Raw genomic sequence first — 14,012 nt, 5'->3', positions numbered from 1 at the left:
GCAAGATCCCATCCAGCTAAATTTCCAACTGTGAAAGGGAACTAAAGAAAAGCTCGGAGCTGGCTGGGTATAGTGGTGCGCATCTTTAACCCCAACACTGGGAAGGCAAAGGCTGGCGCCATCTCTGAGTTTCAGCACAGCCAAGCTTAGGCAATGAAGGACAAAAAGCTGGTGAAGAAGTAATTGAACAAGGGAGTTATATTCCAGCCCCAGTAAGCAGAACCTGGCAGCTTAGAGCCCGTGGCTCTGGAGCTAAAGCACAGAAGGGACTATGGAATCTGATACTGCCCCAGGCTAAGAAAAGCCACTGAGGCCAGGCATGTGCCAGAGCTGTCTCTGAAGAGAGGCCTAGAGAAGCCATTGCATGAAGCTGTGAAGGTGAAGCCTGGGTTGCCTTGGAGGACCCAAGATAATAGAGATGCCAGAGTCATGGGATACCTGCCAAGGAAAGCTGCTAACAGGAAGTGAATAGAACCTGCCCAAGAGAAAGAAGTATGCTGCAGATAACAAAGCTGAAGGAGTGGGAGGACTGAAGAGCATTTTAACATCACACATGGAGATGCAGAGTTCGGAGTTTGCTCAGCTGGTTTTGGTCTTGCTTTGGTCCAGTATTTCCTTACTATGCTCCCTTCCCCACATTTTAGAACGTTAATGTATATCTGGAAATATGTGATTTTTTTATTTTGATTTATATGGGATTACAATTAAGAGATTGCATGAGTCTCAAAAGAGACTTTGAACTTTAAAACACTGTTGAGACTATGATAGACCACAGGGACTTTTTAAGTAAGACTAAACCCATTTTGTATTATGATACTGCTTCAAGATTATGGGGGCCAAGAAGTAGAATGTGGTAGTTTGAATGAAACTGACCCCCATAAACTCATAGAAAGTAGTACTATTAGGAAGTGTGGCTTTGTTGGAGCAGATATAGCCATGTTGGAGGGGTAATGTCACTGTGGGGGTGGGCTTTGAGGTTTTCTATGCTCAGGATACCACCCAGTGTCACAGATCACTTCCTGTACCCTCTAATCAAAATGAAGCCATGTCTGCCTGCACATCACCATGATGATAATGGACTGAACCTCTCAGCTACAAGTAAACCACCCAAAATAAATGTTTTTCTTTAGAAGAGTTGCTATGGTCATGGTGCCTCTTCACAGTAATGGAAACCCTAAGATAGGAATCTTGGCCTGTGCCAGTAAACCACCCAAAATAAATGTTTTTCTTTATAAGAGTTGCTGTATTCATGGTGTCTCTTCACAGTACTGGAAACCCTGAAACAGGAATCTTGGCCTGTGAACCAATTTCTAGACATGAGATAGTTTGTAGACCCATAACCCCTTGAATGAAGCTATGGCCAGGTTACCCCATACCCAAGACCTTGATAAAATACTGTGGTGGTTTGAATAATAGCCCCTACAGGCTTATATTTGAATGCTTAGTTATCAGGAATGGCACTACTTGAGAAGGATTGGGGGGGGTGTTCTTGTTGGAGTAGGTATGGCCTTGTTGAAGAAGTGTGTCACTGGGGGGGGGGGGCCTTTAAAGTTCCAAAAGCTCAAGCCAGTACCAGTGGCTCTCTTCTTCCTGCTTCTTAAAGATCCAGATGTAGAACTCTCAGCTACTTCCTTCTTCAACACCATGTCTACCTGCGTGCTGCCATGCTCCCTCCGTGATAATAGACTAAACTTCTGAAACTGTAAGCCAGCCCCGATTAAAAGCATTCTCTTCTAAGAGTTGCTGTGATCATGGTGTCTCTTCATCTCTTCGCAGCTCAGCAACAAAACACCAGCTAAGACAAATATCTACAAATGTTACTATTAGCCTTTCTCCAAGCCTTTCCTAGGGGAACCTTTGATACTGTACAAGGATAACTATACACCAGGGGAAAGAAAACAGGCTTTCCAGGGTCTACAGGATACTGGTTCTGAATTTATGCTGATTCCAGGAGATCCCGAAAAACAGTGTGACCCTCCAGCTGAAGCAGGTGTGTGCTTATGGAGTTCAGGTTGACTGTTTTGGCTGAAGTCCAACTTACAGTAGGTCCAATGGGTCCCTGAACTCATCCTGCAGTTATTTCCCCAGTCCCAGAATGTATAATTGGGGCAGAAATACTTAGAAGTAGGCAGAATTATCACAATAACCAACTGATCATAAAACCTTAACATTCCAAATACCTGTGCCTTGATGTCTTGATACAGAAGAGGTGAAGATATCTGCCAAAAGACATATCTCTTTCCTATTTCCCTTTTGAACAAATACAGAAAAATCAACAACTCAAGTATAGTGGCACACATCCTTAACTCACTTTTGGGACAGGAGAATTGCAAGTTTGAAGCCAGTACTACATAATGAGATTCTGCTTCAAAAACAAGTTAAATAGAAATGAACTTTTCCAGATATATTTACCAAATGGTACTTTGAGCACTATTGGCTGATATCACAAGATAATATTACTCTTTGTAACAGTAGAGTAGAGCAATGGATAAAGTCAGAGGGTGACAGCGACACAAAATATTCTGGAAAGCCAGCAGTGAAATTAGGGCTCTACAAAAAAAAAAGGATACTGTGGGGGAAAAAAGGGAACTGCAGCAGACAGAACTCCAAAAGAGGGAAAAAACAATATACCTGTAGAGCAAAATCAAGACTGTTGTGACTGCAAATAACACGAGCGTTTTGGGCACAATTGCCAATACTGAGTGCCTGTCACCATGCCTCAAAAAATGTTGGAAATCAAGGCCTCTCTGGTCATAGCCCAGCGGAAGGGTGCCACATCTGTTAAGATCAAGAAGAACAAGAATAATGAGAAGTTCAAGGTTTGATGCAGCAGGTATCTTTACAGCCTGCATCACAGAAAGGAGAAGGCAGAGAAACTGAAGCAGCCCCATCCTCTGGTTTGGCAGTGAAGGAGCTGAAATGAACCAGACCTCTGCTTTTAACTATTAAAAATCATTTAAAGTTAAGAGAGAGACAGACAGAGAGAGAGAGAGAGAGAGAGAGAGAGAGGGAGGGAGGGAGGGAGAGAGGGAGGGAGGGAGGGAGTAAGAGAGAGGGTAACAAAATAATAATAATAAATAACCAAAGGAAACTTGACTATGAATTTAGAAAAGGCTTCATAGTTCTTTAAAATGTTAAACAATTCACTATGACCACAGTTCCATTCCTGGATACAGAAGACCTAAAAGTACATCCACATCAAAACTTGCTCATGAATGTCCAAAACAGTTATTAATTGGGCTGGCCAAAAAGCAGAAAACCCAAAGACTAACATATTGATGAGCACATGACATTTCCATATAACAAAGTATTATTCAGCAATAAAAAGGAAGGAGACTTTATACGATATGGAAGACCATGGAGACATGTCAAGTAAAAAGCAACTAGTTATAAAAGAACATGGCAATGACAGATGTTAGTGACACGTCACCTTTATAACTTCAGCCTCCCAGACACTGGAGTTCAGAGTAAAGCTATGTCACAAAAGGCCAAAGAGGAGCCAGGCAGAGTGGTGTGTGGCTTTAATTCAGTGATTCTCAAGACCTTTTTGGGGGCGAGGGGTGTGTGTGTCACTTATCAATATCCTGCATACCAGATATTTACATTACAATTCGTAACAGTGGCAAAATAACAGTTATGAAGTAGAATCAATAATACATTTATTTGGTCGGGGGGTTACCACAACATAAGGAACTGTATTTATTAAAATGTCACAGGAAGGTTGAGAACTACTGCTCAATCCCAGTATTCAAGAGGACAGAGACAGATGGATCCAGTTTGAGGCCAATCCAGTCTACAGAACAAGTTCCCGGTCAGAAAGGAATACACAGTGAGACACTGTTTCAAAAACAAAAAGGCAAAAGTGAAGGGGGGGGGGGAAAGATCACAGCATATAAACACATTTATATGAAATCTAGACTAGAGATATATTTAGGCAATAGATGATGCAAAGTGATCAGTATGCATATTGGGGGAGGGGTTGATAAAAATATCTTAAAATTAATCCATGGTGATGGTTGCCCAACTCTACAAAATTACTAATAACCACCAGCATGTATACTTTCAATGGGTGAACTTTATGGTATATGAATTATATCTCAAAATAGCTCTTCTCAAAAAGTAAGTGTGGGTGTCTTAAAACTACTCATTTGTGCTATGACTACTGTTCAATGTCTAGATAGTGAGAATAATTTAATATTTTGGCTAAAAGTAATAGTTTGATTATATAACAGCAAAAATCAGATGGACATGACAATGCTATCTACTATGAGAAGCCAAAAGCAATTATCTACTGTTAATTTCATTTCTATTTGCCTTGAATTTTGTTTCTCCTTGTAGTAGAGAATGAACCAGGGCCTTACATGAGCTAGACAAACACCCCACCACTAAGCCATATCCCCAGCGCTCTTACTTAGAATGTCAGTTGCCAGTTGCTCAAGCAGCCCGTGGACTTGCTACCCTGTCTCGGCTTCCTAAGCAGCTGGGATCACACACTTCTGCCACCAGGCCTTGCTCTCATTATTTTTAAAGATAAACTAAAAGTATACTAATCAATAATATGACTAGTAGAGACAAAAAAGCTGTCACAGTTAAGGCTACATCTAAGAAGTGAAGCTTGGAAGGTAGATGACCAAATAAATGTATTTGATTCAACTAAGCAACTTCAACATGCCATGAAGGAAATAAATTAATTAATTAAAAACCATTAACTGGTTTTATAGAACAGGGGAGGCAGAGGATGTCACATGTAAAGAGAGACCTGGTCATCATGAAGCAACCCTACAAATTTCTCAGACACACAAAAGACTTCTTCAGCACAATTAAGTTACACTTAACTGGGCGGTGGTGGCACACACCTTAGAGAGGCAGAGGAAGGTGAATGACTGAGTTCAAGGCCAGACTGGTATACAGAGCGAGTTTCAGAACAGCTAGAGATACACAGAGAAACCCTGTCTCAAAAAGAAGAGAGGGACAGAAAAAAGTAATTCTTATTAATGACTAATTTGAAGAAACATTGGAGATATAAATATAACAGAAGCAAATTTATTCACAAACTGCCAATACTATTCAACAGAAACCTGTTCTAACTTAACATTAAACAAACAAAAAGGCCACATATTACTTTTTCCCTTTGTACTGGAGTAAGTCCTAATACTTTTTTCAACAGAACTGTAAGTAAATATTGTAACTAATTTCAAAAAGCTTTATGCTAAAAGTTGGTGGTTATGGTGGCCAAATTGTTTTCCCAGCTCCTTAGGCAAGATCACAAGTTCAAAGCCTGTGGAGTAAACTCAAGGCCAATCATGGTAACTGTTGTTCTTTTGATACAGCTATTGCCTATGAAACACAAACAGGAGACTCAGCGCCCATGTGGAGTTTATTGACAGAGGGGAGAGGAAGGGGGGGTAGCTGGTGGCCAACCGAAAGCAGAAGAAAGAGAGAAGGGGAAAAGAGCAAGGGAGAGAGGAGAGAGAGAGTGAGAACAAGAGAGAGAGAGAGAAAGAAGGAGCAAGAAGAGAGAGGCACGCTTGGCGCACTTGCTTTAAAAGGGAAACTTGCGCATGCATAACTGAGTACCCTGCACAGCCAGGTAAAGCTTGAACAGCCAGGTAAGTCATAACATAGAGAAGACATGGCCATGAGCATCCCGCCCATCATCAGGGGGCAGGGTCAGCAGACTGCTGGTTCCCAAGAGTTAGGGAGGTGCTGGCTAGAGATAGGCTCAGCAGTTAAGAGCACTGGCTGCTCTTCCAAAAGACCTGAGTTCAATTCCCAGCACCCACATGGTAGTTCACGACTGTCTGTAACTCCAGTCTCAGGGGACCTGAAACCCTCCTGTAGCCTCTGAGGGCAAGAAGACACATACATTGTATGTGTAGACAAACATACATGTAGGCAAAACATCCATAAACATGAAATAAACCAGTGAAGAAAAATACTTATTAAAAAATAGAACTGAGGTCGGTGATAGCCCACCTTTAATCCCAGCACTTTAGGAGGCAGAGGTGGATCTTTGTGAGTTCAAGGCCAGCCTGGTCTGTAGACCTAGAGTTCCAAGACAGGCTCCAAAAGCTACAGAGAAACCATATCTTAAAAACAAAAACTGTTTTACAAAAACCTGTAACTATAGCTGCCTATCTGATGTCTTCTTACAGCCTCAACAGGCACCTGAACACACATGGCATACACAGCCATCCATATACACACATAAATGCAAATTAAAATAAATCTTAATGGGGATGATGGCACTAGCAACTTAGCAGAGCTCTTAATGCTTAGTAGGTATTAAACAATAAGCCTTACTACCAATGGATAATTGTACTAAAGCAACCTATTTGCTTTTACCTTCTTAAGTCAAGGATTCTGCTATAAACAATAACATTTCTCTCTTCCTAGTTAGATATTTTAGGTACTAGACTTACGTTTTCCAGCTTAGGACAACTCTATTGTAAACTCCATTATGCCTTCACCCTAGGACTAGATATGTAGGTCATTTTGTTCTCGATTTTCCTTTTCTTAGAGCACACTTGTTATTCACTGTTTTGTATATAGTTTTGTATTAAGCCTAAATCTTTTCCTTAGACTAAAAGGGGAATTGTAGTGAGACAGTCCTTCTATGGCACTGACCACGCCCATTGGGGGTGGAGCCATGGGCGGAAGTGACCTGTGGAAGGAGGTGGGAGGGAGAGCCAGGAAAAGCCCTCTTGCTGGCATGACTCGGACAGGAGAGCATCGGGTTGAATTTCCTGGTGTTCATCTGTCTAGGTTGTAAGTTATTTCTCCCTGAATAAACATCTTTTCGGCCTTTTTGTTTATCCTGATCCTTATTTAACCGAGATAAACAGTAATTAGCAGTGATAAAAAAAATAGAAGTATTAATGTTCCTGCTTGGTAACACTCATGCTTCCAACATTCTGCCTGCCTGGTTTTCCTGACTGACAAACGTATCTATTTAATCCTAGACCTATAAATTAAATTACAAAATCATCTAAACTACATTTTTTTTAATGTTCCTCCTTCCTCAGAAATGTTTGCCTTCACTGTTGTATACATTTGGTAGGGGAAAAAAGAAAAAGAAAAATCAAGAACTTAGCAACTCCAGACCATGTTAATAAAGGAACAAAATAAGGGTTCAGTGTGCACCATTATTGGCTATGGAATCATGAAACAAAAACAAATAAACAAAAAAGTGGTTTGGCAAAATTATTCCCAAGAGAAATATATCATTAATAATGCTGTGAAAACCATGCAACACAAAAATGGAAGATTTGACTATAAAACTGATGCTTGCCAATCCTTTTTCTCCAAAACACAAGCAAAAGTGGTGAGAAAGACTTAGTAAATTTAGAACCCAAATCTACCAAGCTGTGTACCAAGTATATTACAAGACATAAGCATGTCTTAGAAATTCTACTGAATGTCAGTTATGTTGGTATTGGTAGCTTAAAAAAAACAAACTACAATAAAGCCCAATAACAAATACTAGCATGGAATAAATATCCCTTCGATTTATACTTTAACTCCTCCCACCTTTATTTGCGGAAGGGAGTATGCACAGGGGTCAGAGGGCAACTTGAAGCAGTTGGTTCTTTCCCTCCACCATGTGGTTCCCAGGATCAAATTTAGGGATCACTGAGGGCCCTGACCTTTTGAACCATGCCACCAGCTTTACTCTGTAAACTTAACAGTGAGGTAATTTAAAAAAAAAAAAAAAAAAAAAAAAAAGTTTCTCCTCAATTCGTCAGTTTTTCCTTGCTTACTCTATGCACAGCAGCTTTTACATAAACATGCTTTTCTACATCATATTCAAGTTTTTCAAAGACAATTTTTATAATAATCAAGAAAGATTTGTAAAAACCAAAGTTAGATATCAAGATTGCAACATCTGCACTAAAATCCATGTATTATAAAACTCTTTCTTCTCCAAATTATGCATAATTTCTTCTTACCACCTTCTTACCACCACTGAGACATCCCTGAAAGTTCAGGTAGAAAAATGATGCTAACTGTTCCAACAACCTTATTTTCTTAGAGTGACTATGTTCTTTGTGGAACAGTGCCTGGGGAATCAGGTTGGTCCTGTCTCAGTACCAGGTCTCATGGCTGTCACACCCAGGCACCTCTGCTCCTCATCCTCCATTGTGGAGTAGAGTATCCCAAGAGGCACTATTCTCAGATCCTGCCCTTCCTTATTCCTGTCTCTCAAGCCCCTGAATCTTATTTTAAAATATGGAAGAAAAGATAGCGGTCGGCTGGCCACCAGACCTGATGACCTAAGTTCAGACCTCAGCACCCACATCACGAAATAGCTGACCCCTCTCAGCTCCCCATGCACATAGATACACTAAGTGAATAGATGCAACATTTTTAATAGTAAGCATGTAGCAAAAACAGAAGCAGGAGAAAAAAAAAAAAAAACAAAACAAAACTGTGACACCAGGGCCAGCATATGTTTCTCAGCCCTCTCTAAGCACAAAGCTGACACAAAAACAGCCTTCCCCATCTCATCACATACTGCTAGTCCTTCATGACTTTGGCTCTTCCAGCCTTGTTTACCCAAAACAAAATCTCACTCCTGAAACTCAAGTCCAATATAAGAGACTTATGAAACTGGATGCAAGTACCACCTGAAGGGCTGGAAGTATGAGAAGACACCACATCTTCTAAATGCAGTTCCCAATCAGCCATAACTGCCAAATCTCTGGGTCCCTTTAAAGTTTCAGAGTAGTGCTTTGTCACTTGATAATTAGCACTCTAAAGGTGTACAAAACAAAAGATTGTGCAAGTCTTACCTAAATATCTTAGGCCTCTAAAAAGTATGAGTCAGTCTAGCTGGCAAAAGTGAAAAGCAAGGTCTTGGTTTTCAATCTCAGCCATTAAAAAATTTTTTCTCCATTAAATGAGAAAAATCAAGAAATTAGCTAGTAAGCTCAGCATGGTGGCTCATGCCTTGGATCTCAGTACTTGGGAGGCAGAGGCGAGTGGATCTCTCTCTCTCTCTCTCTCTCTCTCTCTCTCTCTCTCTCTCTCTCTCTCTCCAGATCTAATTCCAGGACACCCAGGGCTATAGGGAAGCCCTGTCCAAAAACAGGAAAGAAAAAGAGAAAAAATAAAAGAAGAAATGAGCTAGTTCCTAATAACCTATGTCTTACATGCCACAAGGAAATGAACCATCCTTGGAAACTAGAAAGCCTCCAAGTTGCTAACTAATCTTTGATTTTAAAAAAGTGTAATTTGATACTGCAGAATACTATGCAACTACAAATCATGGGTCTATCTTCCTTAATGACTTTTTGTTTTGAGACAGCATCTGTCTGGCCTGGAACTCACTTGCTATGGTTAAACCAAGCCAGCCTTAGTGAACTCAGTGATCTGCCTGATGGGCAACTAGTCAGATTCCCTTCCAATAGTTCACCATCAGAACTTACTGACAAAATTTAAACCAAAATTACCATTCATTTTCTATATTTTGAGTAAAAGGTATTATTCTAAAAAAAACCTGTGTGTATGTTGATATTCACTTAATCATATGCAAATCTGGATGTGAATAAAAGTATTGATTTCATTACAGCAAGTAAAGTGTTTGAAATATACTTTAGACTTGGGATAAATGCCTCAACCAAAAAAAAATTATAATCAATGATCTTTTAATATTATTTTACAGGCAAAATTTACCTAAGAATCATAACTCGTGGAAAACTAATTTAAGAATGGCCCAAAGATTAAGACTATATAAAATATCTAAAATGTTTAATAATATAATCCCAGGACTCTGGAGGCAAAGGCAAGTGGACCTCTCTGTGAGTTCAAGGCCAGCCAGGTCTACATAACAAGTTGAGTTCCAAGATAGCCAGAGCTACAACGAGAGACACTGCCTCAAAAAAAAAAAAAAAAAAAAAGAGAGAGAGAGAGAGAGAGAGAGAGAGAGAGAGAGAGAAAAGAACAGAAGACAGAAACCTCTAGTTCATGTTTTCAAATACAAATCTGGCATTTGTGAGTGAAGATTAGAAACTGCAATTAACATGCTAGAAAGCTAAGTATCTCAGCCAGTAACAAATCACTGTTTGCTGCATCAAGGAAACCTATTGTTCATGACATTTTAAAAAGTGGACTCATCTACCCTCTCATCTCAGCATTTTCTCAATTTCCCATTACAATGAACATATAACTCAGCGGTCAAGTTTTCCAGACCAATAACCTCAGAATTTATTTTTAACTCCTGACTCCACAAATATTCCCCTTCAGTCCTATCCAAAAGTCCTGCCAGCTTTTCACTCACAGTCTTCAAATCCATTCCTTTCAACCCACTTATTTTCACATTCTCCTTTATGATTTATATGGTAGTCTACTATCTCCCAAAAAAAGGCTTCAGACATCTCTCCAGAATCACCTTAGCACATCTTGTTCAACACTCCAGTTAGCAGATTGCCCTTAGGCCCCCCACCCAAATTTTTACAGGCCTCTTTTGTTCTTTATTAACTAACTTTCCTCTAAGTCTCAGTGTCCACCCCCTTGTCTGCCTCCTTAAGCCCCTCTAAATTGAGATCTGCCAGCCAGCATGCTCTCTGTCTCCCGTTTAACACCAGCTCTGGGGCTGTGTGTTCTTTCTACCCACAGGGCATGCTCCTACATCAGTTTACCTCCACCAGCACATCAGTCTGTAGAAACCTCCCTGCTAAACCTCCCTGCTCCAGCCAGCCCTTCCTTCTCTGAACTAATTCAATTTGCATTTTATAATCTTGCCATCATCATCAAGCTTTGGTCTTCACTGTTTTCTGAACGTATGCCTTTACCATCCAGGGTTCTGGGGACAAGGACAGTAATGTCTTGTGTGCCAAAGGTTTTGAAAGAACACCAGTATGCTAACAAATGCCTGCCTCGTTCATCTACATGTCCTTAACGTCAAGGTTATTTTAAAAAATAAAAATACCCACACAAATAGCATTAAACTCTTTTTAAAATCAACATTAAAATCACTTTAATGTTGACTGATATGGTAATACAGAAGTTAAAACATTTTAAAATACACTCCTTAGATTCACTCTATCCTAAGGAAACTCTATCAAGAATTAACAAGTTGTTTTCAAAGAAAATCCTGAAAAAGTCCCCAATTTGTGGTATTTGATTCTAACACTACAGCTCTCTGAAATAAACGCAGAGAGAGGGTGGACTGCCTAACCACACACATACTGAAGTACCACCACGGGCAGCTATCATGAGGTCTGCTTCATCACAACTGAAAAGTACCCTAACATTTTTAAAACTTCCTTCCAAATGCCTCCATAAAGTGCTTAGAAAGCACGACCCTCCCCTGAAAGATGCAAAATCAGCTTCTCCCTCTACATGCCCTGCATTCTAAACTAGCTAGTCACTGAAGGGAAAAAGTTAACTTGCAAAAATATTTCCCATTCAGCTACCACTTTGAACTACCCTGTTTCGGGCAAGTTCCAGAAGCCTACATGAACTGAAGTCTTGGGTGCAACCGAAAGGAATTGTTTCCGATTGCTTAATCCACTTCATAGAACAGCACATACATTTTGACTTTCTAAAAAATCTCAGCTCTCCAGTTATCTCAACTTCTCTCAGCAGCTAAGGACCTTTGTGTCCTCACTCTTCATTCACTGGGTAAGGAAAAGAGATAATTTTGCCAGAATCTGCAAATACGTTCAAACAAGCTCTCATTAAATGCCACATAAACATCTCCACAAATAGATACATTTGAACACTGGATACTTAGTATATCAAACACTTCAACAACACAGACTTCTTTTCAGCACAGATCCCGGGGCAAAAGACAGTGACACATACTGATACATTTTAAATAATCCTAAAAGGGTATCCACTTGTACTCCAAAAATTAACAAATAATGAATACAATGGCACCTCAAAATTAAACTTAAATGTCAATGAGTCAGAGACAATTAACGCTTGACTTGGTATTTGGCACAATGACACTACAACCTAAATCAAAAGTTGAATCTACTCCCAAGTTACCTTTTGATTAAACAAATTATACGGTGGCAGATTGGCGACGTCAAAACAGGAAGGTTAAGAGATAACACATTACACCACTTATCCAATTGAAGACAATGCACTTAGAGATGCAACTGCTGGGATATTTATCTGGAGTATTTATCAGCTTCTATCAGCCCCTAGTAGAGTGAGGGTTGGATGCTAGCTAGCCTCCGATGTGAATGTGGGTTACCAAGCAAATTCATCCCCAGATTAAGAAATACTTTGTATAGTCACATGGACAAAAAGAAATATTAGGAGCCTGGGACACTTAATAGCTCTATTTAGAATACAGACCTATGATAACCTGAGCTAATTAAAAAACCCTCCCTCATTCCAGAAGACACATACATGGCAAATGTACATCATGGTTTATTAATCGAGTTTTGTCCTCTCTTTATCCAAAGGGATGGGCAAGCGAACGCTCCCGTCGCTTTTTTAATCTGGAGGCACTTGAAAAGACTGACTACCAACAGCGAGGAGAGCGTAGGAAAACGAGTTTCAAATATTCCAACCAGCCAAATAAAACTAATATTCTCTTAATTCAAGGTTAATGAGGCTGGGGGAGGGGGTACGGATATGGGAGGAGAAAAGGGAGATGCTTCGTCTTGACTCAAGAAAGGTTTTGCCCTTTCCCATTACCTCTGATCTGTCAGGTCTCTTAGTTTAAGGTCCTGGTATTTCGAGGTTTCCTATCTTAATGGTGAGGTGGAGAAAGGGTGTAAAATAAAATCGATACTCACTGCTAACTTTCATGCTACCAAAAGCTGAAGGCTGCTGCACTGGCTTGCAGCTCTCCGCAAAGGAGGTGGTTCTCGGTCGCCCCGACATGATGGCTCTTCTTGAATCACCTTTTCCTTCCTTAATCCTTTTCTTCCTTTTGTTTTATATTAGGGTACTAGGTTAATGAAAAATGCAGCATCAAGTTCTCCCGCAAGAAAGAGAAAGGGAAAAGACTCCGTCCTCTTGGCTTTTCACTCCTTTTGTATAGCTATTAAAAAAAAAAAAAACTGAGAGCGATGTGTTTCTCCTTCAAGACAGATCAGTACGGATATTTAACACATAGATGATTTAGGGCTGGGGGGAATACAATTCTTTCACCTCCCTTTCCTGGGGAGGGGAGAAAAAGGGTGGAGTGGAATCCTTAAAAATATATATATATCACGTGAACGAGGGCAAATACTTGATTGAAAATAAGTACTCTGAGTATTATATTTTCCTCGGGGATTTTTTTCCGAGTCAATGAAGAAGGGAAGCGGCGGAAGGATCACGAGCCTCACGCTTGAAGAGAAGGGGGATGGGAAGGAGGGAGGAGATGGCTCCGAGATGCGACGGCAAACGCTGCGACTCCTGCAGCGGCGGGATCCGGCGGTCTGACGGCGGCGGCGGCCGGGTGAACCGGAGGGCAGCGGAGTCGCGAGTCAGCGGCGGGCGGTGGCGGCGGCGGTGGTGGTGGCGGCGACGGCGGCTCCTCTCCTCATTGCGCCAGGAGCAGCTGCAGGCGGTGGCTGGATCCAGCGGCCATGGCGGCGGCGGCGGCGAAGGCAGCTCCCTTCAGACCCCAGGCAGCGGCTCCTTGGCTGCTCCCCGTACGCCGGGGACATGGGCACCCGGCAACCGCTTCCGTCCCTCGGGGTCCCCTCCCCCGTCCGCGGCCCCGGCACGGCCGGCCTCCGCCCCTCGCTTCTGCTCAGCGGCTGCTCAGGAAGTGTCCGCGCTGTGCCCCGAGCCCGAAGCCCTGTCAGCGGCTGCAGGGCCGGCTCCTCCTCGCTGCCTTCCTTCCTTTGTCACTCGGCCCAGGTGGCGGCGACAGCGGCGACACAAGCCCGCATTCGGCCGGGTCGGGGGCTGCTCTGTGCGAGGCGCGCCGTCTGCGCAGCCGCCTAGCCCTTCCCCACTCCCCCTCCCCCTTCCTACTCGTCCTCCGCCTCCTTCCTCCCCCACCCAGCCTTACACCGCCCAGCGCCCCGCCGCCCGCGTAACAGGCGTCTGGGAATCGC

General features: G+C 41.8%; 1 protein-coding gene across 2 annotated transcripts in view; it reads right to left on the bottom strand.

Annotated features, from left to right (window-relative positions):
- The window catches only part of Gsk3b (glycogen synthase kinase 3 beta), a 126,259-nt gene extending 112,778 nt beyond the window's left edge, over positions 1–13,481 (bottom strand). For both annotated transcript variants that reach the window (XM_051191463.1, XM_051191464.1), the window contains exon 1: positions 12,756–13,481. In XM_051191463.1, coding sequence (XP_051047420.1) covers positions 12,756–12,843 — 88 coding nt within the window. In that variant the 5' untranslated portion in view covers positions 12,844–13,481. The remainder of the gene's footprint in view (positions 1–12,755) is intronic.
- Between the last annotated feature and the right edge of the window lie 531 nt (positions 13,482–14,012).

This window comes from Phodopus roborovskii, unplaced genomic scaffold (assembly GCF_943737965.1).
Source record: "Phodopus roborovskii unplaced genomic scaffold, PHOROB, whole genome shotgun sequence".
NCBI lineage: Eukaryota > Metazoa > Chordata > Mammalia > Rodentia > Cricetidae > Phodopus > Phodopus roborovskii.
The sequence above is the reverse complement of the archived record's forward strand: the minus strand, read 5'-3'. Positions and strand labels throughout refer to the sequence as shown.